At 36.7% G+C, this 27,651-nt stretch overlaps 4 protein-coding genes across 5 annotated transcripts; 3 read left to right on the top strand and 1 right to left on the bottom strand.

Annotated features, from left to right (window-relative positions):
* Window positions 1–513: 513 nt before the first annotated feature.
* On the top strand, window positions 514–3,511 carry LOC130989427 (uncharacterized). Of its 2 annotated transcripts, none has more exons than XM_057913430.1 (7): window positions 514–820; window positions 1,017–1,147; window positions 1,453–1,505; window positions 1,615–2,111; window positions 2,594–2,692; window positions 3,028–3,090; window positions 3,281–3,511. In XM_057913430.1, the coding sequence occupies exons 1-7, from the start codon at window positions 776–778 to the stop codon at window positions 3,359–3,361; spliced, it is 969 nt and encodes a 322-aa protein (XP_057769413.1). In that variant the 5' UTR covers window positions 514–775; the 3' UTR covers window positions 3,362–3,511. The 2 variants fall into 2 exon arrangements, with proteins under 2 accessions (XP_057769413.1, XP_057769414.1); XM_057913431.1 differs by having other exon boundaries at window positions 675–820; window positions 948–1,147.
* Window positions 3,512–7,640: 4,129 nt separating this feature from the next.
* On the top strand, window positions 7,641–8,165 carry LOC130990899 (cation/calcium exchanger 1-like). Its single transcript, XM_057915127.1, has one exon. It carries the CDS (start codon window positions 7,641–7,643, stop codon window positions 8,163–8,165), a length of 525 nt encoding a protein of 174 aa, XP_057771110.1.
* A 6,821-nt stretch (window positions 8,166–14,986) lies between these two features.
* On the bottom strand, window positions 14,987–16,079 carry LOC130989444 (zinc finger AN1 domain-containing stress-associated protein 12). Its single transcript, XM_057913457.1, has 2 exons — window positions 15,699–16,079; window positions 14,987–15,611 (listed from the first exon to the last, which is right to left on the bottom strand). The coding sequence occupies exons 1-2, from the start codon at window positions 15,801–15,803 to the stop codon at window positions 15,171–15,173; spliced, it is 546 nt and encodes a 181-aa protein (XP_057769440.1). The 5' UTR covers window positions 15,804–16,079; the 3' UTR covers window positions 14,987–15,170.
* A 9,167-nt stretch (window positions 16,080–25,246) lies between these two features.
* On the top strand, window positions 25,247–27,247 carry LOC130989397 (U-box domain-containing protein 40). The gene has a single exon (XM_057913378.1). It carries the CDS (start codon window positions 25,593–25,595, stop codon window positions 27,039–27,041), a length of 1,449 nt encoding a protein of 482 aa, XP_057769361.1. The 5' UTR covers window positions 25,247–25,592; the 3' UTR covers window positions 27,042–27,247.
* The last annotated feature ends 404 nt before the right edge of the window (window positions 27,248–27,651 follow it).

Below are 27,651 nucleotides of genomic sequence, written 5' to 3'. Positions count from 1 at the left end.
ATATATAAAATGGTTTTATATTTTTGCACTAGAATTAAGAAGAACTAATCAACACCAAATTTTAAGAACTCATTCTTTTCTTTCACCCTCTAAATTTAATGCATTTCTTCATTTACACATATTCCAATAATATTAAATGAATAATTGATAGTCCATTTATTTTAAAAAAGTATTTTAAAAGGAGAAAAAATAAATAAGTTTAATTATTATCAAAATGAGGAAGTTGGAAAGTAGAAAATTTACGGGGGAGAGAGAGATAATTAATCTTGATTGAAGAGAAAATCATATACTGTGAAACAAAATAAAAAACTTAAAACATCTTATATTATGTAAAGGAGGGAGTAACTACATTCATCTTTAATATTTAAAAATAAAAAATATTACTCCCTTCATTCTATTATTACAAATGTCTCATTTTTTTTTAATAAATAATTAAGAGATTAATTAATTAATAGACCCACCACATATTCTCTGTTTATATCTACTTTACAAATTTTAATTTATTCTTCTCTGTCCACTAACTCACTAGTAACAAGATATTTGTAATAAATGAAGTGAGTGCAAAGTTTTTCTTTTTTGAAAAGGGGAGTACGAGTATTTATTAATGAACTAACAAATCTATTTCAATGAACGAGTCAAGTATATAAGAGTGATCAAAATTCAAAATCCTCCGTTCCTCAAGCGGTGGCATCTCTCTGGCTCTCTCATTCGATCGTCGCATACGCACGAGTCAACTCGGCCTCGAACTCGGTGAAGTTATTGGCAAATCATAAAAATGGCGAAGCCCCATGTCACCATCACTCTCGGCAGCTCCGGTCAGGTACACCTCGATTTCTCTATTGTGCACGGGTCTCGATAATCTAGGGCTACAAATTCTTCATTTTTCTACGTGTATAGTAACTCAATTTCACAATTTCATGGCATTCCATCTCACATGAGATAATTAGCACCACTTTTGTGAAGAACCAAAGAATGCAGCTCATTTAGTGGTTGCTGCTGTGTTTCATGGTTGCTAGAAAGTGGTGAAGGATTCGTGGCGCGTCTCCGATGGAAATCGTGCGGCTGCGGCGGTGCCGATCGGGAGCAAAAGATCGCTGGAAGAGTCTCTTGGAAGCAGAGCTAATCACGCATTCAGTGGTAGCAAACGGTGAGGGATCTTGCGGCTCTTTGTTTGCAGTCAATTTAGATAGATTTCTCTCTGTGTTGTGGTCACTTGTGTTTAATCGAGCTTGACTCAGATGAACTTTCTCTTGTGATTAGGGCTAATGTAGATTAGTAAATGCATAATAGTAAAATAGTTAGATTTAGGCGTAGATAAGACTCGGTGGGTGAGTACAAGAAATCAACTTGGTGTTAAATCTTGGTTGATTCTTATTAGATCATGAGCTGGCTCGATCTTGGATTACTCTCCTGGATTAAGCTCTAGAAATGACCATCTTTGTGGCTTGACAGGATGAGAGATGGTGAGAGTGGAAGGAGCTATGGATACAGCAGCCACATTGATGGTATTGTAATAGTTGATTTCTTGAATGTGTGAATTGCGTTCACTTTGATTTGTCTGTTGACATGTCTCGCTATGCCTTTCCTGGGCTCATGGAAACTTGATGGCTGCAGATGATGAATTGGGTCCAAAAGATCTCCGCTTGAAACTGACACGAAAGAGAATGTCGAGGGAGATAGAGCTCAAGAATGAGGGGTATAAAGGGACAGAGCTGCGTGAGAAGGTCTCAAGAGCAAGTCATTCTGATGATAGACTCCTAAAAGCCGTGCCATATTCAATGCGGGCTGCTGAGACTCCAATTATGGATTCATTGAGGAGTTCTTATGCATCTTGGGCTTCAACTGGAGGGAGAGCAAGATCACCTCAAAGAATCCCGAGACCATCTGGGGCAATCGCTAACCCGAGTAGCGCTATGGATAGAATGCTGCAGGTGCCATCAGCTAGACCATTTGACACTTCCCAAAGGGAGCATGTCTCAACAAGCAATCCTTTGGTTTCTTCTAGGCCAAACGTGCCTATGGTTACTGGTCCACGACGAGCTCTGGATTCTGGCAAGTTGCCTACGGAGCTTCTGACAGCAGCTGGTAGCATTTCGAGAGCTCCTTACCAAGTATAATTCTATCTTCTCTCTCATTGTTATTTTGTTTTCTGCTAGTGTGGATATTTTGTAATATTGCTTAGACTTAAGCACGCCAAGTGAATACTCTCCAAGTTAAATAACCTCGTTATACATTTGAAGAACTTGACATCTTTCTGTAATTGGGGTAAGTGATATGGCCTGAGACTACCAAAATCCATGAATAGTAAGATAAATGCTTGTAAACATGCATTCGTTTTGACCCTTCATTCCTGTTATTTATATTCTCTCATTCTTTTAGCATACCTTTGTGAGAAAATCTGTAGAAAATGGATGATACACTTTCCTATCTACTTCATCTCCTAAGGTCCAGAAAAAATACGCAATTTTATATAAGAGCAAGTAGACTTTTGTTGCACTAAATTCTAAGACTTTTTGTCTGGCAGCATTTGCGATGTTTCAACCATGCAAATTGTGCAAAACAGTTTTACCTGAATGCTTCTTCTTTATCACAGTCCTCGTATGTTCCTAAGGACAGCCAGCCTCCGACTGTCAGCGATTTTCTGCACTCCCTTGGTCTGTGGAAGTACTACATCAATTTTCAAGCTGAAGAGGTATGCAGTGCACCAACACATTGGAAGAACCACGGTGGATGTCACGATTACATAATATTTATGCATAGTTACTTCTTACACCAGAAGTTGTTTGTTTAGCATATTTGTGCACATGATTCCTAAATAAACTAGTAATCATTCATTATTAGGTTCCACTCATCCTATCTTGTATATGCTTTATGAATCATGAGTCATCTTCTGTTCATGCTCGTCAGATTGTGACGCAGCTAAACCATCTCACTCGGCTATTATGTTGACGCAAAATCAAGAGTTAACACAAGGGCTAATTTTTCTAGCCATTCTCTAATGACAAATGTCGATGCTTTTCTGTGCAGGTAGATATGGCTGCTCTGAAGCAAATGGGGGAAATTGACCTGAAAGAATTAGGAATACCAATGGTATTTTTTCTTTGTTCCTGCTTCTTTACTGCATCATATTAGCGCGGCCTTGCTTAATTATTTTGCTATCAGAGAGGAGAACTAGCATGACAAAACTTAGATCTCGTCTAAATTTTTACAAGAAAGCACAACAATATTTGTGCAAAGAAACAAAGCTCGAATTTGAGTGGTCGTAACTCGTGTATTGCAGGGACCAAGGAAAAAGATACTCCATGCTCTACACCCTCGCCCTCGCCCTGCATCTCTAGCACACATCAACTACTTGCAATAGCCACACGTGCCAAAACTATGCCGTCGTGGAACTTGCAACTGTTCCTAACTAACCCTGACATGCATTGCATCCCGTGTTACCAAACTGTAACTATATACATCTTGCATATAAAATTGGTATAATGTATTAGCTGATCCTAATTTCTGTCTATCATCGTATGTTTCTTTGTAAGTCTTCCATTTTGTACATAAACCATTGGAGATGATCACTTGGTAAAGCTAGTAGGCAAAATCTCATGTGCAGGACGAGTCTGCAAAATGCGAACACCCACACACTCTCTAATAGAACATTTTAAAGCGTCCTATTAGATTGCCCTATCCGCAACTCGTTGAACAGATCTAACCTAATTCAATTCAGTTAAAAAGTACTTCATCCCTTTATAAAAAAAAAGGGTTAAGGTGCAGATCCACCCCTGAAGTAGAAGCCCCTAGAGCGTTTACCCCTCATTCTCGACTTTGGCGCAAACACCCCCCCATAGTTCAAGAAAATGGTGCAATTAAACCCAGACCTCTAACGCCTTTAAGTGCCGTTAAACGTCTGGGTTTAATTGCACCCTTTACTTCAGGGGTGGATCTGCACCTTAACCTTTTTTTTTTTTTTTCAATTTTGGCAACCCACCTTTGGCATCAGCTTAGCCGCCCCAGTACTCATCGGCTCCAACTTGCACCTTGTCAGCTTGCACGCGCCCAATTTCTTGGTCGTCGACTGCTCACCGCTGATATGAAGCAACGCCACCAAGTCTAGATCTAAACCTAGACCTGGACCAAATCCTGCTTGGTCCAAATCCAGATCCGTATTTTTTCACTTAGGTTCGGATCCGGTTCAGATCCATTGGATCCAAAAAACGAGATCCATATCCATAAGGTCCTCAAGGTCTCGGGTCCTGACCCGGATTCATTGTTTTTTCTCTTTTAAAAATATCATACTAACCAAAAATAAAATCATAATTATTTTCTAGAGTTTTAACAATTATTCAAAAATAAATAATTAAACCATAATCTATAAAAAAAAATATTATAAAAATTCAAAATATTATGTACAATTAATATCATAAGATAAGCTTAAATGATTAAGATGTTGGAGGAGATGCTGTTGTGCGGGGTGATGAAGAAGCTGGTGCTGCTGCTGCATGTCGGTGGGCAGTCGACGACCAAGAGATTGGGTGCGTGCAAGCTGACAAGTCGGAGACGATGAGTACGTGGGCGGCTAAGCTGATGTCAGAGGTGGGTTGTCGAAATTGAAAAAAATGGGGGGGGAGGGTTAAGGGGCAGATCCACTCCTGAAGTAGAGGGTGCAATTAAACCCAGACGTTTAACGACGCTTAACGACGTTTGAGGTTTGGGTTTAATTGCACCCTTTTCTTGGACTATGGGGAGGTGTTTTCGCTTCAAGGTTTCCGTCAGTAGGTTGCTGAAAGAGATGTCAGTGTATTAAGCTTGTGCTTCAAAATCTTGAACTTACACAAGAATAATATTTTAATGTTATTGGGTACGTAGTGCAGGAATAAATTAAAGTGGGCATGCGGGTGTATCGATTCTTATAAAGTTGGGTAGTTTCAAGTATTTCCACAAAAAATATCTCATCTGTTTCAATTCAATAGGTCATGCTTTATTATTTAGATGTCCCATTTTAATAGGTCGTTTTTTAAAGTGGAAAGTCAATGTATAACAAATATGTTTTTTTTTTTATTTAGACGTCCCATTTTAATAGGCCACTTTTTAAAGTGGAAAGTCAATGTATAACAAATTTCTCCACATAATTCATTATTTACACCAAATGTCATTGTATTTCATACATAATTATTCCTTCTTTATTTCTCTCTCCTATTTTTTGGACAAATATATTATGAAAAAAAATTATTTTCTCTCTCCTATTTTATTATAAACTATTCGTTTTTAACATTCGTGTTGAAGTCTTGTAACCTATTGAATTGTGACAGATGGAGTAGTCAATTTTTGCTATTTTTGGATGTCCACAAAAATTAGTCTCTTCTTATTTTTGAAAACTTTCTATGGCATGGTGAGCCCTTTCTCTACTTATAATATAATTAATTATAATGCATTATCAATACTCCAAACATTTTTTATTAGAACTCGTGTTGTGATCAACATGCATATTTATGGGGGACGAAAGGAACATTAGTTAAAGTGTCATTTACCGTATATAACTAATGAGGTGAAAAACGGGGTGGAGCGCAGTGGCAACTAGGGATGGCAATGGATCTTGAATCTGGTCCAAATCCTTTTTCTATGATTTGGACCTTGTAAAAAATGGACCCGATGGATCTGGACCGGATCTTGATTATGCATAAGATTTTCGGATCTAATCTGGAGCAATGGGTTCTGAGACCCAGATCCGGCATGCGGATCCTGTTATATATAAAAATATACTCACTTCGTCCTCATAAAATGTATCCAATTTATCATTTTCGTCCGTCCTCATAAAATGTATCCAGTCTATTTTTGATAAGTTTTCTGATCACAATAAAGTGAAACTCTTACTCTACTCACAACACATTCAACTACTTTATTAAAATTTGTGTCATTGCCATTAACAAATAGATACTTTTTTGGGTTAAATATCAATTTCACCCCTAACGTGTAGGCTCTTATTACATCTAACACCTTATGGCCATGGTGATCACTAATTTCTTAGAAACAAAATACCGCAGCTAACACAATGCAATTGTAGCAAATAATCAGTAACCGAGTATCGTATCCACAGGGACTGATAAACGAAATTACTCTAAATAATCCTAGTAAGAACTCTAACAATATTCAGGCAAAACAACAAGATAATGAACAATTAAAACTAAAATCAATAATGCAAAACAAAGCAAATAAAAATCAAATAGATAACTCAAATATAAAAGACTCTGACCCTAGGGAATGTACTGTTGTTAATCAAACACATGCATTCAACCTATTGATTCAATTATCAATTTTAATCCAACCCTGATGAAAGATTACAACACTATTCATAAGCTTATCTAACGAACACCTATGAACGTAGATTAATAAATCCCTTATCACATTCAAGACTCAAAGAAATAAATTAACTCCCAACAACACACAAAGAATAGCTTCTTAAAGCTTCACCTATCGCATTCAAGACTCAAGGTTAACACTATATCATGCATTCTTGAATCGGCTGAACAATTATCGCATTCAAGACTCAAACTGAACAGCTAGACATCTAAACTATTGGCCAGATAATTCACAAGAAAACAATCACCATAAATTATGAATCACAAGTTGGGGGCAAATTGATATCAATAAATCAAGCACACAGATTTAATCAACTATGTACAAATCCTAGGTTCAGAAAAAAAAATAAAAAAAATAAAAAAATCTAGCCAGACATTTGAAAATAAATCAAAAGCATAATAATAGGAAAACAATAATAAAAACTGAATTATATAAAATCCGAAAGAATGTTGAATGACAGCTTGAATATTGCAGGAAAATAAAGCTAATCTATGAAAACAATAAAATTCTAAGTCTAAAACTGAAAAGATGGAGAAAAGAGGTGAAGAGATGTGTCTAATAGATCAAATGAAGGACCTATATATAGGCACAGGGGAAAAATACAGTCCAGAGCTCGAAAGATACTGGATAACGTATAAAAATAAGGTTTCTCGGACGCGCGGCGGCCTCCCCAGCGATCGCCGCGGTCTAGGCCAAAAAAAAGCACTTTCCGGCGACCTTTCCGGAAATCGCCGGCTGGGTCGCCGCCGTTGCCGAGTTTCTGGTGGTCGCCGGCTGGGTTGCCGCACACCGTGCAAAATTCCTTCTTCACCCGGCGCTTGCCGCCGGGTCGCCACTGCTGCGCGCGACTTTCTTCTTTCAGTCATATCTCCCTCGTCCAAACTTCGATTTACAATCTGTTTGCGCTCACGAACTCGTATCTAGATGATATACAACTTCTATTTCAGACCATTTTTCCAAATTCGAACTCAATATTCCTGTAAATTCCTTCAAAGTTCGAGAAAGTAACATATTTCACAATATAAAGCAATATAAGCACAAAACAATCATCCAACACTCAATTTCCTATAAAATTGACATTATATGAACACTAAAAACCATGGAAACATGAGTGTTATCACATGGATGTGTCAACTAAGCCCCTGAAGTACATAATTTCCTGCAATTAACCCTTCTACCCTAACGAAGAGTTAACACCGTTACTTTTTAATTTTTTTATTTTGCTGCTGTTGTGGCTGGTGGTGCTGTTTTATGTCCTCGGAAACACGACGGCGGAGTACTTCTGCCCCTCCATGGAGAGCTTGTCGCGCGTGTTGAGGCTGTCCCCGACCATCGCCAGGACCACGCTTCTCCCGCTGGGGAACGACGCCAACGACGTCTTCTCCAGCGTGATCGCGTTCACGCGCTCCGGCGACGCCGACGTCGGCCTCAGCAGCGTCCTCGGTGGTGCCTTCTTTATCTCGTGCTTCGTCGTCGGCGTGGTGAGCATCGCGGGAGGTGCGCGTGGACAAGGCGAGCTTCGTGAGGGATGTGTTATTCTTCCTCTTTGTGTTGGTTGCATCATCATGATCAACATTTTCGAGAGGATTAATTTCTGGTTTGTGCTGTGTTTCTTCTCTATATACTTTCTCTACATCGCTCTTGTATCCGTTATGCAATTTCTCCAGCGGAAGGAGGCGACGGTTGGTCACAGTCAAGGTTTAGATGATTTTGGAGATGTGGAGATGCCGTTGTATGATTATGCTCATGAGGAGAAGGCCTCTTTGTTTAGGACAAATCAGAGAATCTCCGCGAATCTTAGTGTTGTCGCTACTTGAATCTATTTCTCTTGATTCACAGAGAGTGGCTGGCTCGTCGGGTTGTATCAGAGAGTGAGAGAGAGAGAGAAGGAGCGACTGTGGGGGAGAAGGATGAAGGGGTGGATTAAGTTTCCAGTGTGTTTCCGGCGAGTTTAGTGAAGAAGAAGGTGTGGGTAACACCACAAAAAAAATAAAAAAATAAAAAAAAAGTTAACGGTTTTAACTCTCCGTTAGGGCAGAGGGGTTAATTGGAGGAAATTAGGTACTTCAGGGGCTTAGTTGACACACCCCTGGCCATAGGGTCTTAGACGTAATATGGGCCTACACGTTAGGGGTGAAATTGATACTTAACCCTACTTTTCATAAGGATGGAGGGTGTATAATTTTATTTTTATTTTTATTTAACTCTACCATAAAGATCTATAACTAATTTATACATCTCTTTTCATAAATAATATATAATCTATTGAAGGTAATATTTTATTTTTATTTCATTTTAAATTTAAGTTATTATTAGTATTATTATTGTTGTTATTATTATTATTATTTTTTTAATGAGAAATAGAAAACATATTTGACGAACATGGTTTTCGTACCTCAATTCCACATGATTTGTTGTCATTTTCCTTCATATTTTGCTTGTCAATGCGTGTTTGTACCTAATGTTGAGTTTTATGAAGATTTGATTCCTTGGTATAGTTTTGAAGTGATTTCAGAAAAAATTAAGGATTAATTGGAGGATTTTGAAGATATGAGATTGAAGTACGTCTCGAGAGAAATCCGTGAGCGCAAACGGCAACCAAATCCGAGTCTGGACGAGGGAGAACGGAACAAAACGAGCGGATTGCGCAAGGAGCCCAGGGCCCCGCGGTGACCACCCGCGGCCGCGGGCATGACCGCGGCTTCCTAGGCGTTTTGATACAGATTGCATCCGTGGTCTGGCCCACGGCCGCAGGCCCAACCGCGGGCCTCTCCAAAAGCTCCCCCACGGTCCTACACCGTGGTCACGGCCGTGACCGCGGGAGAAACACGGAATTGATGCTTTTGGTGCGGCCCAGACGCGATTTCAGCCCCTAAATACTCATTTTCCCCCCTCTTTTCATATGATCCACCAAAAATCACCTCTCCAAACCCTAGCCTCCATTCTCTACCATTTTTCTCTCTTCCACGCACAAAAACAACATCAAAATCAAAGAAATAAGGGGAAGACTTGGAAAGGAGCTCATCAAGATTACATGATTGAAGATCAAGATTATAGGATTTGTCTATGAATCTCTATCTCTCTATATCTTTATTTATGTTTTCTTATGACTTGAGATTTATTTTTATTATGAATATGCTTGGCTAAAATCCCTTATCTTAGGGATTAGATTAGATGGATTTGTAATGGATTGATTTCTTTGTTTAATATATCTTGATTGTGTTTATTGTTATCTTTTCAAGTCCTAGATTTATCTCTTGTATGATTGGTTGGCCATCTTTTGTGCATTTCTAATTTGTGATTTGAATCGGGAGAGGATAATTACAATATATTAGGAGTTGATACATATCATCTCAATAAACCGAGAGGTTGAGAGTTGGGTGAGAGCTTATTGATCTTTTGTGCTCTTGGGAGTTATAGGTTAGAAATTGACCGGGGACGACAAATATGACCCGTAATCTACTGTTTTAGCCGTCCGGGAGGGGGCTAAAACTAGTGGGAAGATCGCCCTAGATAAGTAGGCCATATCAAGATTAATATTGATTTAGATTAAAATTCATTACAATCCATCGAAATCTAGTCCCTATGATAACTTTCCTTCAAGTCATTCCCCAATTTATTAACTAAAATTATTTTGTTGTTATTTTAGTTTACTTGCTTTAATTTAGCTTTGTTTTAGTTCTCAACATCTCTTGAATTTTGGTTGTCTTAATAGATTGAAAACAACTTATTAATAGTATTTAGAAATTTGAATTCACCAATCCTTGTGGGATACGACCTTACTTCCCTATATTGCAACTACACCGTGCACTTGCGGCGTAGCAAAAATAATAGCGAACAAAATACAACTCAAATAAGTGTAACACATTGTTCTACTAATATTATTTAGTAATTGCTTATTATATTCTTACTTATTAGGAATTTTTATAATATTTTTTATGAATTATGGTGTAGTTATATATTTTTGAATAATTTGTTGAAACTCTAGATAATAATTATGATTTTATTTTTAGTTAATTTAAAATTTATAAATTTATTTTAAAATAAAAAAAATATTTGGATCTTGATCTGGACCCGAGATCCAGTGAATTTATCCGGACCTAAGTAAAAACATTTGGATCTGAATCTAGATCAAGCAAGATCTGGTCCAAATCCTGAACCAATTCATTTTCATCTCTGTAAAAAAAATTCGGATCTGAATCTGAATCAAACAAAATTCGTTCCAAATCCTGAACCGGTCTATTGCCATCCTGGACCGACCCATCGCTATCTCTAGCGGCAACGGCCAGTCCACCACATACTTAATTGATCAAATAACTTTTAAGAAAATTATGTAATTCTTCACATATTTAATTGATCAAATAACTCTGAACAAAATTATGTAATTCTACAAATATTCAAATTTATGTATTATCTTCTTATGTCACCCTAGAATAACTCTGAATTCTGGATCTGAATTATAAAACTATTACTCACACTGTAACACCCCAAATATTTAGATTTATTATATAGGTTGAATTATTAGTATTTTCTTTTATAACTTATTTTTTTAAATAATTATATGAAACATATAGATATGCACCACTTATTTTTTATCTAGATTATTAATATTTATTATTATTATTATTATTATTATTATTATTATTATTATTATTATTATTATTATTATAGCTTAATTTTCTTTGTAGAGATAATTACGAAATACATACATACATATATATATATATATGTAATATTAATTCTATTCAAACTATAATTGTTATAAATATGAACTTCCTAGCAGATATGTATATGTAAGTAGATATATTCTTATTAGATTTTTTTTTTCTTACATGTATACGTAAATTAATAAGTATTAGCATATTAGGTCACCGATTATTTTTGCTTCGAAATCTATACATATATATGCATGCAATTATTATATGTATATACACTTATCTAGTGGAACACGTTATTAAGTTTTCTTTAATGAAAAGAATGATTGCATGGCATATTAATCTTCATACTAATAATTAATTTGAACAAATAAAGTTAGATTGACACAAATAATTTCTCAAGCCTATCAAAGATTTTCTACTGCTAGTATATAAATGGGGAACACAGACATAGCCGGGAGGAGAGTAAAAACGCCAACTTTATTTTATTTTATTTTTTCCGCATAGAAGATCGCTTTGTAAGTTTTTTCTTTGTTTCGGGATAAAAGCATATAGGTTTCGTCAAAATATTTCAAGGCAAGATTAAGGTGAGGGATTATATGCTTGTGGTTGTATTCATGTATGTTTTTATATGCTCTTAGTTCATGTTTGATTATATTTGCTCAGCCATGTAGAAATACATGTTCAGAATATTAGCCATATTGAAATACATGTTCAGACATGTAGAAATACATGTTCAGAAAATCAGCCATGTTGAAATACATGTTCAGAAATTCAGCCATGTTGAAATACATGTTCAGGGGCTCTCAGTTCGCCCATCAGATTAGCAGTATATGTGTATGACAATGTGAATTATTTGCATGTTTAAGCGTATGTGAATATGTGCATGGTTCTTCACTGAGTATATTTTTCAATATGCTCAACCCCTTTCTTTTCAGTTTTGCAGTTCTGGAGTTGAGGCGGCCATGGAAGTCGAGAATGACTAGAGATTTAGTAATTCTATAGATGTTTGAGTTGAACTTGTTATTATTATTTTTTTCTTCAGTTTATAGTTTTATGATTTCATGTTACTACTTTAGTTTTGGCAAGTTGATTTTAAATTGGTTTAAACTTTTATAATTCAAGAAATTTTATTTTATCTATTAGTTTTTCAAGGATTTTATATTGAAAAGTTTATGAAATTGGGGTGTTTCACACATTCGATGCATGATCAATATCGAAATTAAATGAAATATTTAAATAATAAATATAACTATTAAATAAATTCAAAATATAAATAAATACGAAACATGTTCAAAAAATAAAATAAAATAATTCATGTCAATTACTCAATAAAATCCTGAATTTGAAAATATAATTTTCAATTTTGTATAAAATTCAATGATAATTGCAATTATTAAATAAATTTAAAAATTATTCAATAGTGAAAATTAGCATTGCGCATTATTATTATGGGTATTACACGTCATAATAAATAAATACAAATAAATAGATAGAAATTTAATGCGCAAACATAATAAAAAAGTTGTAAAATTTTTAATGAATAGAGAGAAAATAAAATATTTTAAATTTTAATTTTTGTCATAACTTATTCGTTTTAAATTCATTTTTCATGATTTTTATACTATATTAAATTTAAGATGCATATTTTTAGAAAAGAATTTTACTATATTGAATATTTTTTTCATGAATTAAATTTAACTTTATTTTACAATATGCAGAGTTTAAATAAGCTTAAAATTTTTGGAATTTTGATTTTAATAGTGTAACATAATTCCATCTTTGATGTGCTTTATATTACTTATTTTTGTGTATTTTTTGTTAGATATTGAGTATATCAAAAATATATGTGGAGGTGGTGCATATATATTTGAAAATTTATATACAGGTTTTGAAAATGAGGTGGTCTCTTGTACACCCGGGTGTATCGTACACTCAGGTTGTATTTATCCGACCCGGATCCTAACTCAGTTGGACTATCCTGACCCATTTTTTCTTGAAATGACACTAACACTAACATGAAATGACACTAACACTAACACGAACTTGGAATGACACTAACAGTATTTTGTTTTACAAATGACACTATTTCGAAAAACACACTAACACTATTTTAATTTACAAATGACACTATTTCGAAAATGACACTAACACTATATTGAAATGACACTAACACTATATCGAAATAACACTAACACTTCGAGTAGGATAGTCCAATTGGGTCGGATTCGATCAGGATTCGGATCGGGTACGACCCGAGTGTACCGGGTCCGTACACCCGGGTGTACGCAACTTTTTGTCTTTCAAAAACGCAGGTTACTGATGAAATATGCAAATTCATGCAGGATTCTATTTTTAAAATAATAAATTGACTGCTTTATTAGAGTAGTGGAGAAGTAGTGTCTAACTGACACTTAGATAAATGAATACATGTTTAATTTTTATATTTATCTTTTAACCGACACTTAGATAAATAATGTGAGTAAACTGTGATAAATAATGTGATAAACTACTATAAATAATATGAATAAACTGTTGTTTTATAGTTAGTAAGATTCTATTAAAAATTTGGCATGGCGCTAAACATTTTTCTGTTAAATTAGTTCTTTATGTAATATATAGATTTAAACTATTATTCAATAATTTAGAAGAATAGACATGTTACCTAAAAAATTTACCCAATTAGAATGATATTAATTGTAATTATAAAATTAATAATGAAATCATGTACAAAAATAAAAAATAAGGACATTGATGCAAAACATTTTATATATAATACATGAAAAACTATATAATTGTAATTATAAAATTGATGGTGAAATCATGTACTCCCTCCGTTCACGAAAAAGAGTATTGTTTCCCCTCTTTTTTTTGTCCACGAAAAAGAGTCTTGTTTCACTTTTTTGACAACTTTACCCTTATTTTGTTTCAATATTTACTTTAGTTGCCATTGATGGGCCCACCACAAATCAAATTTATAACACTCTAGTTATTCCTTAATTAACTTAGATGTCTTAATTAATTACCCTAGACGTCTTAAATTACCCTCCCCACATTATTTCTTAAAAAGCATGTGTACACCATTTAAAATGAGAACCCTAATTCTTGAACCATCTCGCCGCCGTCCGCCTCTCACCGTAAGCCAGGGCTTTCGTCGCCGTTTACCCCTTCCGCCTTCGATTCCTCATTACCTCTCACCCCTGATCGATGGATCTTGAACCATCTCTCACTCTCTCTGTAAATTTCGGTGATTCTACCGAAGAATCGTTGGATCTATTGCCATCTCCGACGGATCTCTGTAAATCCGGTGATTCTACCGATGAATCACTGGATATGTTGCTGGCGCCTCCAATTTTCGGTGATATGACGCCTCTAGCGGAGCCTTTCCGTCGTGGGCTGACGAGCCGCCTCCCTTTAAGCCCGAAAACCCAAATCGTCGCTTCTCTCTGAGCCCGAAACCCTAAGGCGTCGCCTCTCTCAAATCGCTGTCTCATATTCGGCGTTTTTGTCGTCGTTGACGTTGGTGCCAAAAATGCCTCTGACGCCTGTCGATTTGGTTGTGGATGTCTTCATTGGAGATGAAGAACGCCGTCTAGTGATGTTTGAAGGCTGGTGATGCAATTTTTTTTATGATGTTGCTGAACATGTTGGTTTAATTCGAAAAAATATGGCAATTAAGAAATGTTGGTTTAATTTGCAACAATCAGTTTTGATTCGAAAAAATGTCGGTTTAATTTGAAAAAATGTTGGTTTAATTTGCAGCAATCAGTTTTTTATGATACATCAATCGGTTTTGATTCAAAAAAAATGTTGGTTCAATTAGCTCATCTGGGTAAATTTAGGATGATTCAAAAAAATATCCTCTAGGTAAATTTAGGATGATCCTCTGAACTTGTTGGTTTAATTTGCTAAATTTAATTTTGATTCGAAAAAATGTTCAATGCATCAATCAGTTACTTCAAAATTGAATTTAGGATTAAGAATAAGTAAATGGAATAATTGTGTCATTAGCAATACCCCTATAAATTTATTTCTCTCTCCACTTACATCTACTTTAACAACTTTCTTAAAACTCGTGTCGAGTCTCAAATGAAACTCTTTCTCGTGGACGGATGGAGTACAAAAATAAAAAATAAGGAAATTGACAAAATATTTTGTGGAATAAAATCAACATGCTTTAACTTCAACACTAGGCCGAGAACTGGAAATAAAAGTCTTGTTCCCACAATCTTTGACAGTCCTCGCAGCCAAAAACTTGTTATAAGATGCCGATGCCGGTGACGGCAATCTCAGCTGGTTGCAGGCGTGATCTGCCGGAAACCTATGCTTCAAGCAGATTTTAACTCGGCAAGTTTTGCACGTCGCCGTGTTGGAGAACGTCAGAACCTCCTTGCAGCGCCGCACGGGGCATGCCGGCTTCATCTTCTTCCTCGGATCGCACTCGCCGGACTTCTCGTGCCTCTCCAGAAGCTTCTGCTCATCCTCTCCATCGACTCCCGTCGTCTCGATCGCGACCGAGCAAGTCTCGCAGACCACCACTTTACGGCTGCCGGCGTCGGGTTTCGGACACTCGTGCGATTTGGCTGACCGGTGTTCTACACAAAAATCCTACAAAAAACGCAAAATCAGGTCAAATTCAAATGGGAGAAAAAAAATACTAATATGAAAGGGAAGGAAAAACAGGGGGAAAAGTACCTTTTGACAGCCGTCGCAGGTGAAGGGGAGGAAATCGAGTTGATGGCAATCTGGTTTCTGGCAATGCCTTCCTAAATCCGGAAAAAATTCTGTTCCGCCGCCCATCTCTTCCACCGGAGAATTCCTCTTGCGCTCGGAGAAATCGTATTACTTTTTGCGGGAGAAATCGTTTCGGATCGATTGAATTCTTCCTATTTCAATTATTTTCGCCGGAAAAATCGTATCAGAATGAATTTCGATTTCGATTTCGTTACGCCGGAGATATCTCCAGCGCGTTGCGTATATAAAGCGATTTGCTTGGGAAGGAAGCCAAATTTGAACGCAATTAGTTTTCTTACGCGGGAGGAAACCGACCACAGACAGTTTCGGATCGGGTTTGGACTTTGGACTAGAAAGTTCCAGAAGCATTGCATTGCTTCATTATGGGCCCCGGCCTTCAAATTTAATTGGGCCTATATAATGAGTGGGCTTACGAAAAATCGGCCCAATTTGGTTAGACTGATAAAACATGTGATGAATATTTCAAGAATTAGATAATCAAGTAAATTTAAAATTAACACTTCTAAAGTTTATTAAATAAAATAATTTCTATACCTTAATATGTAGTCTAAGAAGCTGTTATTGAATAGAACGTTAATGTTTTTACAGCTAGATTATCATTTACAAAATCCCTATTGAATTAGAGGATTATATTTATAGGTTTATTTCGAGTCTAAAGGTGGATCAGCAATTGCTTTTGCATTTGTAACACATTTACCTAAAATAGATTAGTTGTAGATAATGGTTAATAAAAGAACAAATGAAGGTGCAGATATTCCTAAAGTTTTATGCCAATTTTTGCGGTAAATTGTTGTGTAGCTTTTACTTTCACAGAAAGGCGAGAAAAGGTCAAGTTTTTATCTCAACAAACCTTTTTACAAATTATTTTGCAATATTAGCTCAATTTAAGTAAAATAGAAAATATGCTATGAATTGAGATTTTTATTAAAAAAAATAGAAAGTGGAATTGTCCCAAGGAGGACCCTTTAATGAGTCAAACATCGAAGGACTATAAAGCAATAGTCCCCCTCTTTCTAAATAAAAGAGATTTATGAGCATTGATAAATACTCCGACCGTGTCCCACGAAGCATGACTCAGTTTCCTTTTGGTTTGTCTCACGAAGCTTGACCTGTTTTTAAAAATGATAAAAAATTTATCATTTATTCATCTTTTCACTTTTTCACCTACCACACTTAACACACAAAATACCAATTTCTTAATTCCCGTGCCGAAAAGAACTAGGTGATGCTTCATGGGACAATGGAGTATTTTGATTTTATTTGTATTTATACTTCTATATACATAGACGAAAAAAAAAGTAGAAATAGTTTATGCATGTCAAAATCACTAATCTTGTCGACACATCAATCGACATTAATGAAAAAAAAAATCACGAGCAATGATGCATGAAACATGACGTAAAATTCAAGGGATTGATTAAAAATAGGTAATCACGAATTGGAGATCTGTTTAAAGGTGGTTTATGAAAATGTGATCTTTTTTTTTTTTGATAAGGAAAGTAAATATTATAGAACGAAAAGGCACCAGTAGTACCAAGAAGATTACAAAATCATCGGTGATTCCTCATTCGACATCCACCTATGAATCCCAACTCCATCATTAACAAAACCAAAAATTCTACCCCAACTCCACACTCTAGCTTTGATTTCTCCAAACAAGTTTGCACTCTCCCATATTTTGTTCTCAAATCTACTCTCATTACGCATTTTCCAAATAAGCCAAGTAGTACAACACCAAAGAGCCATCAAGAGCTTCTTATTTCTTTTCCGGCCACTCAAACTAGTAAAGAACTGAAAGTGCGAGGACACGTCATATGGCTGCACCATGCTAACTCCGAGCCATTGAAAGATTGCTTCCCATACCTTTGAGGTCTTTGGACAGTGGATCAACAAGTGATTCGTGGATTCCTGCCGATGAAAACAGGCATTACATCCCACCTCGACTTCACACAACATCACATTTCTTCTCGAGAGATTGTCACACGTCGGAATTCTGTTCTTCAAAATTCTCCATGCGGTAAGCTTGACTTTGTTTGGAATAGGGATCTTCCACACCTTCGTACTCATATCAGTTTCCTCCACCGCCTCCGTAGTCTCTTTTGCTTGATCTTTAATAGCTTCATAAGCGGACTTGGTTGTAAAGCCTCTCCCGATGTCGCCACTCCATGTCCATCCGTCCTTGTTACCTGCACACAGGTTAGTACCAGAAACAAGGCTAAGCAACTCCGAAACTCCTTCCCTCTCTCTCTCAAATAACTCTCTTCTCCACCTTAAATCCCAACACCATCCAGTATCAGTCCATTCCCCAACTTCACAGATTGCAGCTTCTTTATTAGCACTCAACTGAAAAAGTCTAGGAAAAGTAAACTTCAACGGCTTTTGTCCAACCCACCACTGACTCCAGAATTTAAATGTCTTCCCATCCCCCACCTTTGGCTTCAAATTTTGAACAAACCAAAAATTGCTCGGCCCTCCCGCCGCAGAAACGATCTTCGGCCACCACCCATCTCTAAATCTACCTTTCCCCGCGTTTTCCAGACCTGTCTCTCCCCACTCAACCTCACCATAAATGGACCTAACAATTTTAGCCCAAAGCATGTCCCTTCCAGTAAGGTACCGCCACAACCATTTAACGACAAGTGCCTGATTAAACCACTCAATATTTTTAAGCCCCAAGCCTCCTTCATCTTTTGAAGCACAAAGCACCTTCCATTTCACCCAAGCAATCGCACTTTTACTAGAACCCCCTCCCCACAGAAAATTACCAAGTAAAGCATTTAGGGAACTCACAATTGATTTTGGTAAACAGGTAAAAGAGAGCTGGTAAATCGGTATAGATTGAAGCACAGCCTTCACCAAGGTAACTCGGCCCGCGAGAGAGAACTTCCCATTTTTCCACGAATCGATTTTCTTTCTCACCTTCTCAACCAAGTATTTCCAATCAGCAACCTTTTTGCCCTTGCTACCCACTTTAATACCGAGGTAATTGAAAGGTAAGGAGCCTACATCACAACCCAAAACAGCCGCCATCCTCTCTATCTTATCCTCCTCGACCCCAACTCCAAAGAGACAACATTTTTTGAAATTCACAGCAAGCCCTGACAGTAGCTGGAACACTCTGAGAATCCTTTTAACTGCCACTGCATTTCTTTCATCATCCTCCATCAAGAAGACCGTGTCATCAGCGTATTGGAGGTGCGGAATTGAAATGCAATCATTTCCTACCTTTACCGGCTTAATCAGCTCCTTCTCAACAGCTCTCGTGATCAAAGAGTGGAGCCCCTCCGCTGCAATAAGAAAGAGAAATGGGGAAAGCGGATCTCCCTGCCGTAATCCTCTTTCTAAACACACCTCACCAGATGGAGATCCATTCACCAAAATATTCGTCGTCGCCGAAGAGATACAACCTCGGATCCATTTCCTCCATAATGGTTCAAAATCCATTCTTTCAAGCATTAAATCCAAGAAATCCCACTCGACGGAGTCATATGCTTTCGCGAAATCCACCTTGAAGATAATCCTCCCTTTTCTCTTCTTAGTAGCCTCCGCGATTGCTTCATTTAGAACCACGACCCCATCAAGGATGTAACGGCCGCCAATGAAGGCACTCTGATTATCCGAAATAACTGAATCCATGACCTGTTTCATCCTATTCGCCAAAACCTTCGCAATGACTTTATAGAGGCTACAAATAAGTGAAATAGGCCTAAACTCCTCAAGTGAGCAAGCTCCTTCTTTTTTAGGAATGAGAACGATGTATGAAGAGTTACATCCCCGAGGGATTTTGCCATTGGAGTGAAATTCAGTCATTACCTTTAAAAAATCTTTCTTGATAATCTCCCATGACGCTTTCCAGAACTTGAGGTTAAAGCCATCCGGTCCCGGGCTCTTGTCACCGTCACAGCTCCAAATGGCCTCTTTAATTTCTGATTCTGAAAAAGTTTTGATCAGCTCCGCATTATTCGCTGCAGAAACTCTCCGAGCAGTGAAATCTCCCGGTATCATAGGAAGGACGCGCGGCGTCTTCTTGAAGTGATTCTCGAAGAACGTTTTGACTTTCTCCTTAATGGTCTTTGGATCCTCGATCCAGCAGCCCCCAACATCAAGCCCTGCAATTTCATTCTTCTTTCTTCTCCCAACAATTGCTTTGTGATAAAAACTAGTATTCAGATCGCCCTCCTTGACCCATTTGACTTTCGCCTTTTGTTGGAGAAGACTACATTTTTCTTTGGATTTAAGGAAAATCTTTGCTCGTAATTCATTTCTCCTGATTGTCTCACTCTCCTCAAGACCAAAGGTGTCATCAAAAATGTCCAGCTCCTGAAGTTCATCCTTAAGATCTGTCAATCCGTGGTCAATGTTGCCATAAATCCTCAGATTCCACTCTTTCAACGCACTCTTCACCAATTTCAATTTCTCTTTGAACACAAAGCAGCTCCATCCTTCAATCTTAGCTTCATCCCAAGATTTCCTTACCAACGCGCAAAAATCTGGGTGGGAGAGCCAAGAATTGAGGAACCTAAAAGGTTTGGGTCCCCAGTTCTTGGTTTTTGTAGTCAGGAAGATCGGACAATGATCCGACACTGATCTCTGAAGCCCCCTTCCGACTGTGTCCGGCCATTCCTGCATCCATTTCTCATTGACAAACACAACTATGTGACCCCAAATAATTGGTGTTAATTAAAAATATATTTAATTTATCAACATCAAAGCGAAAAAGCGGAGTGCCAATTTGTAAAGAAGGAGAATATTACTTTTATTAAAAAGTTTCAAAAGCATAAATCCCTATTATGTTTTGAACTTTTTTGTCGATAATGGCCCACCCCCACACATCAAAATTTTCATTTACATAATTGTTAATGCTAATTTTCATTTGCACCATGAATTATTGGATATCATAATTCATGGTACATCCGGATCTCCAAAATTAATTTTATATAATATTCTGTTTTCGAGTTTCTTTTGTCAATGCACAAAATCTAGTAGTATATAATTTTGGAGAAAACAATTCATTCAATTGAGATTTCAAAAATGATACATCGTGTCTAACTGTCTATAAAATAATACTCTAAATTTTGTAACTTTTAATTGTAAACCTTGTTATTGGGGTTTGACGATAAGTAAATACTACATAAGCGCTAATTACTTATTTAATGGAATAACGATCAAAAGAAATGCATTTATTACGTACCGAAAATAAAATATATTATTTGCAGAGCCGGCATAGTCATTGATGAAATAACAGAACGTATGGTGAACACAAATAGCAATAGCAATTGTGTACGAAATTCACAATGAAAAAGGATGGTGATAATTGAAACAAAACCGGTTTGAGGAATTGATAAAAATGACGAGCGCGCTGTCAATAAAAGGAATTAAAGCCAGCGCCGATCAAAGTAGGACAAAAGCGAATTGGAGTCGGCAAGAGAAACCAACATTTGTCAATAAATCAAGTCAGAGATGAAGTATGAAGAGTCAGCAGCGTGTAAATATCGGACAAAGCGCCCAACAAAAGCTGCTAGTTAGTTATTGTTAATGCTAATGTCGAAAGGAACGCGATGAAGGACATGTAGCGTACAAGAGATGCTTGTTTTAATGTTTTACCCTTCTCGCATCTCTCTTATAAATAGCTAGTTCATCTCATTTGTAAAGATTACGCTATCTGTAATACACAGAGCAAATTTCATCAGTGAGTCAGTGTTCTTCCATTGTTCTTCAAGTATTCTTCATTTTTCCAAGCAATTTCGGTCACCCAAGTCTAATTTTATAAGTCTTAATGTTATTTTAAAAAAGTGTTGATACTTGTTTCGTTAGGGTTGACATAGTAATCAAGGCTTGTAGCTTCGAATTTTATTAAGGCTTTCTAGATTAATTACAGGTGTTCGGTTAGCTTATTCTATAAAGAGCTTATAATAATTTATAAGATGTAGTTTCTCAAAAGCTTATAAGTTGGATAATTAAGTTTATGAGTTAGAGAGATAATTTTTTGCGGGGGAGATAAAATCGAAGAAGGATAAACTTGAAAGGGTATATATGATAAAAATAACAAATTATAGTTTAATAATATTTGTATAATGATTATTGTATATAAGATTATAAAAACAAAAAAATGGGATTAAGAAACTTATTTTTTGAAAAGCTTATTTTCATAACTTATAAACTTCTAAGCAACTTAATTATAAGCTATTTTAAAGAGCTTTTAAGCTGAACGAAATACACTCTAAGTGGATGAGACAAGACTTAATTATCTAGTATAATTTGCAATTTTCTTATGCAATCTTTTAAACTACTGCAAATTGGCAATGATTAGCTATTATTGTAGATTTCAACTCGTTATCCTAATAAAAAATGATAAACTTAAAATAACAGCTTATGTGACACCATTATATCATTAATTGAAAACATTATGTTTTTGCATAGATGATCGTTTGTGTAAGTTGCAATGAACTTTTTCTTTTTAGATCAAAAGTTGCAAAGAACTTATTACTACCACAACAAACTACTTTTACTATTGGGACAAGGAGTTGGACTAAACAAATGGACAAAACTGGCTTTGTATAATAATTTTGTATTATATGTATGGTATATATCGATAAAATATACGCTTTCTGTCCCATTAAAAGTGGCTCGATTTTCATTTTGAATCGTCCTATTAAAGATAACTCATTCTCATAAAATGCAATACTTAACTTTTAAAAAAATGTGACCCCATCATTCTTATCCAATTTACAAATTCTCTTCAATCTTCGTGTCGAAAAGAAGTGAGTCATATATTAATGGAATATTTAGGGGAATAGAGGGAGTAACAAATTATAAAATATTGTTGTTGTATGTATTTAATTATAATATATTCTTTTATTTCAAGGATGACACATGGGCACCTTTGCGAAATACCTAGAAAATATTATAATCAATCAAATCCAGCTAGACCAACTAACTACATTTTGACTAATTAACCCTTATAGTTTCCACCATGCTTCCAACTTTTGCAATAATTTATATGCTTTCCCTAATCCTAATAAACAACGAAAAGGAAAAGGATAAAAAAAAAAATCTCTATCATATCAACTAATACAAAGTAAATATATTGCCAACCTATTGAGTATGAGATGAAACTCACTTAGAGAGAGAGAGAGAGAGCACTTTGTAGCCAATAAAACAGTGATAGATAAATAAATATATATGGGAAAAGCAAAGGAGACTTAGGAAGGTAGTGATGTCCAGCCTAGAACAACACGATTGAGATAGATGAAGACTTACAAAAAGTTGTGGAAATTAGTAACTTTTTTTTTTTAATTTAATGGAAACTACTAGTATCTTAGCAATTAAGTTGAAAGGCAATATAATAAAAATATATATAATAGAAAATGCAGCACACTTTTTCATGTTTTCATGCAAATTATTGAACCTTTTGGCCCCATATGGCTCTTAAAATATACATAATCTTCATTCCATTGCACCTCAATTTTCAAAATTCTATGCTAAAGTCAAAACACTAGAAAATCATTACAATAAAAAACCTACTACCTTGTTAATTTGTTGGTATTATTAGTTGGTAGCTCTTGATTTATGTACTAATATTTATAACGATAAAGAGCATGATAACGACTCGAGTTAAATTTGTTAAAACACTCTTTTAATTTAGTGATAGAATGTGTGAATTTACAAACTTAACAATGTAAACATTTTTATATATTATTAACACATCTGAAATCATGTGTTTGAATCCACTTGACGCTAACATTCTTTTCTTATATCGATTTTATCTCAAGAAAACAATACTTCCTTCGGCCTTTAATAAGTATTCTATTTTAAAATAATATTTATCTCCTAGTAAGCGTTTTATTTTAAAATCAAACTACTGTTTTATTTTTTTCCATTTCATAGAAGCAGTTTAAATAAAAAAATATGAACTTGTTCATTTTCTAATATATTAATTTTTACTGATAAGGCGAAGGGAGTAGTTAACTCCCTCCATCCCCCAAATCCCAAATCTTTAGTCATTTGGGATGACACTAATTTTAATATAATGGTTGATTGTATTGTGAGTAAATAAAGATCTCATTTTTATTATGAAATTATGTGGATTAATTTTATTAAAAATAAAAAGAGTAAGAATTTGGAGGACATATTAAAATGACAAAAGGATAAATATTTGGAAGATGAAGGGAGTACTATTTAAGATTCTTCATCGTTAATTTGTGTAACATTATCTATTGTGAGCTGATTCAATTGCTCGAGATTAAATTATTCCGAGATTATTTTTGTACACAAGTAGGCCAAGATTTATAAGTCATGATTAATTCTACGTAGCATTGTCTCGAAATTAAGTACTCCCTCCGTCCGCCAAAAGTATGGCACTTTGGCTGGGCATAAGATTTAATAAAATTGGTGATGATGTTGATGTAGTGGAGAAAGGATCCCACCACTTTATGAAATGTGTGGTTGAGATTGAATTTGATGTGGATTTTTTGTAAATAAAAAGTGTTTGTAAGGATAAAATATAAAAGTGGATGGTGGGACCATTGCCTTAAAAGGAAAGTGGTATAATCTTTACCGACGTCCAATATAATAATTGTGTCATACTTTTGGCATACGGAGGGAGTATAATATTTATTCAATCGAATAGAATATTATAAGATCCAATCATTTATAATCTTTTCCAACTGAATAACCATGTACACATAAATGAATGATATATTCGGAGTAATAATTTTAAGGATTTAAGATTGCCAAATGATAAGATATTTTTTTTATATAAATATAAATTTTAAATCCTTAATATTAACACAGATCATTCATTTACGGATATAATACTCCCCCGTCTCTTAAAAATATGCAGCGAAGTGAGTGACACAAATTTTAAGAAATGTTATACTCCATCCGTCCTCTCCCATATTTATGCGTATTTTTCTTTTTTGGTATGTCCCTCAAATTTATGCATATTCTATTTTTGGACATTACTCCACACATAATTTTCATAATTTTATCTTTGTAACTTACACTATTTACCCACAATCTTTAACAATACCATCAATGTGAGACTCTTTTTTCATATCAATACTCCAAATAATATTTTTTTAAACTCGTGTCTTGATCAACCATGCATATATATGGGGGACGGAGGGAGTATAAGAGTGCATTGTGAGTGGAAAACGAATCTCACTTTATAAAGTGTTATGTTATATGAGAGTATATTATGGTAGGTAATGATATTCTTTTTGTGAATAAGTATAAAAAATTATATAAAATAAAGGAATGATAGTGGATAGTGTTAAAAACAAAAATTGTACTACTATATTTTTGTGAGACTGTTCAAAATGATAAAATATGCATGTTTTTATGAGAATGAGGAAGTAAGAAGCACTCTATTCATCTCAACTAACTTGATCAATAATTTTTTCTTTAAATCATTTCAATTAAATTAATCAATTTCTTTATATAAAATATTTTTTTATTTCATTTACTTTATTACCAAACATACCGGCATAAATTTAGAATTTAATAAAAAAAATTCGAATTGGTAATAGTATAAGATAATGCCATAGTGTGAAAATTTCCCCTTGAAAATCTTGCAAATAAAGACTCATGATTGGTCAAACAAACCAAGAGCCACCCTTTCCACTATTTCTCCCTTTTCCTAGAAGAATTTATGGCACAAAATATTAAAAATGAAACAAAAAATAACTATCTCCTTAAAAAGCGAAATCAACATCCCAGAAGTTGCTAAAACCTCAGAGCTAGCGAAAATGGCACCTCAATTTTCCTTCGTTTCTCTCACTAATCAATCCTTCATTCCACCTCAATTTTCCCTCTAAAATCTCCACTTCATCAATGGGGAGCGGCAAGCAGCGGTGGAAGATCTCCTTTCACAAATCGCCGTTGAATTCCTCGCCGCTCAAGAAGCACATTCCAGTCGAGTTCCTCTGCCCACTCTCCGGCTCGATCATGGCGGATCCCGTCATCGTCTCCTCCGGCCACACATTCGAGCGCAGCTGCGTCCACGCCTGCGTCTCCCTCTCCTTCCACCCCTCTCTCCACGGCGCCGCCGCCGCCGATTTCTCCGCCGTCATCCCCAACCTCGCCCTCCGCTCCACCATCCTCAATTGGTGCCGCCGCCACCACCTCGACCCCCCGACCCCCCTCGACTTCTTCTCCGCCGAGAAAATCGTCCGTCAATTGATGCCCTCGCCGCCGCCGCCGCCCGATTTAACTCGATCGCCGAGCGTAGTCTCCGCCGCCAGCTCGGAGGAGTCGCGGTCGCGGACTCCTCTCCCCCTAATCAACTCGACTCGCCCTTCGTGCTACTCGTCTTCCTCCTCATCCAGCGAAATCGACATCACGTCGAATTCGATTCTATTGGAAGAGGAAGAATTGTACAAGAAGCTGAAAAGCGCTCAAATCTACGAGCAGGAGGAGGCGCTGGCATCCCTCCGGAAACTGTCGCGAACCAGAGAGGACACCCGCGCCTGCCTCTGCACGCCGCGGATGCTAACCGCTCTGAAATCGCTCATCACCTCCAGATACTCGAACCTGCAGGTGAACGCCGCGGCGGCGCTGGTGAACCTGTCGCTGGAGAAGCGGAACAAGGTGAAGATCGTGCGGTCGGGGATCGTGCCGCCGCTGATCGACGTCCTGAGGGGTGGACACGGCGAGGCGCAGGACCACGCAGCCGGCGCGCTCTTCAGCTTATCCCTGGACGAGCAGAACAAGACGGCGATCGGGGTTCTGGGGGCGCTGCCGCCGCTTCTCCACGCGCTGCGGTCCGACTCGGAGCGGACTCGGCACGACTCGGCGCTGGCGCTGTACCATCTGTCGCTGGTGCAGAGCAACCGGGTGAAGATGATCAAGCTCGGGGCGGTGCAGATTCTGCTGGGGATGGTGAAGTCGGGGCATATGTTGGGTCGGGTCATGCTGGTATTGTGCAACTTGGCGGGGAGCGTGGAGGGGAGGGCGGCGATGCTGGACGGCGGCGCGGTGGAGTGTTTTTTGAGGCTGTTGAGGTCGGAGGAGTTTGAATCGAGCGAAGAGAGCTGCGTGGCGGCGTTGTACGGGCTGAGCTACGGCGGGTTGAGGTTCAAGGGGCTAGCGAAGGAGGGCGGGGCGGAGGCGGTGGTGGAGAGGGTGGAGAAAAGGGGGAGGAGCGATCAGGCGAGGGAGAATTGCAGGAGGATTTTGGAGGTGCTGAGAGAGAAAATCGATGAAGATGAGGATGTGAATTGGGAGGAATTGTTGGGTTTCAACGATGATCTTGATCTCTCCCGCTCCCGCTCCTCTTCTTGATTCGAAATCAAATAGTATAATATTTGTGGATAAAGAATTTTGGTGGGTGTGGATTTGGAAGATTGGAATTTAAGCTGGTTGGTTGGTTTCTTGTATGATTTTGGTGTGATGTGTATTTAATTAGGTGGATTTGTCACAAATGAATTAGTGGATTTGTGTTACACTTATAACTTGAATGGGGATTTGGAAAACACATTCTTGCTTGATTGCCGAACTTGTGTGTGTTTAATTATCGTTAATTCATACTAGGCGATCGGTGCACTTGCACCATAATAAATACATACGCATAAGAAGGATAATAACTAGATAGCCGTGACATTGAATTTTATACCATATTATATGGGTAGTACATACTACATAGTTGGGCTGAATGGAGCTTATCGGACTATGGGACAAAACATGATACTACTAAAATCCATGGGGCATCATCAAAATATTGTTGTTGTTGGCTCTTACTTTTTCCTTCTTCAAAGTTTTGGGACTATAAAGATGAATTATTATGTTATGAGTGTAACTTTAAATTGAGATTATTGGGTTTAAATTAGAGCTAATTGCATATAACTACATAAACTATATCTAATTTTTCAATTTCTAACTAAATACTACTCAC

This window comes from Salvia miltiorrhiza, chromosome 6 (assembly GCF_028751815.1).
Source record: "Salvia miltiorrhiza cultivar Shanhuang (shh) chromosome 6, IMPLAD_Smil_shh, whole genome shotgun sequence".
NCBI classification, from domain to species: domain Eukaryota; kingdom Viridiplantae; phylum Streptophyta; class Magnoliopsida; order Lamiales; family Lamiaceae; genus Salvia; species Salvia miltiorrhiza.
The sequence above is the reverse complement of the archived record's forward strand: the minus strand, read 5'-3'. Positions and strand labels throughout refer to the sequence as shown.

Excerpts from the sequence above, each read along its gene's own strand:
- LOC130990899 (XM_057915127.1), top strand. The coding sequence starts at position 7,641 with ATGGAGAGCTTGTCGCGCGTGTTGAGGCTGTCCCCGACCATCGCCAGG.
- LOC130989444 (XM_057913457.1), bottom strand. The coding sequence starts at position 15,803 with ATGGGCGGCGGAACAGAATTTTTTCCGGATTTAGGAAGGCATTGCCAG. Across the intron at positions 15,612-15,698 it reads CCTGCGACGGCTGTCAAAAG|GATTTTTGTGTAGAACACCG; the intron begins GTACTTTTCCCC and ends CGTTTTTTGTAG.
- LOC130989397 (XM_057913378.1), top strand. The coding sequence starts at position 25,593 with ATGGGGAGCGGCAAGCAGCGGTGGAAGATCTCCTTTCACAAATCGCCG.
- LOC130989427 (XM_057913430.1), top strand. The coding sequence starts at position 776 with ATGGCGAAGCCCCATGTCACCATCACTCTCGGCAGCTCCGGTCAG. Across the intron at positions 821-1,016 it reads CTCTCGGCAGCTCCGGTCAG|AAAGTGGTGAAGGATTCGTG; the intron begins GTACACCTCGAT and ends CATGGTTGCTAG. Across the intron at positions 2,112-2,593 it reads TTTCGAGAGCTCCTTACCAA|TCCTCGTATGTTCCTAAGGA; the intron begins GTATAATTCTAT and ends TCTTTATCACAG.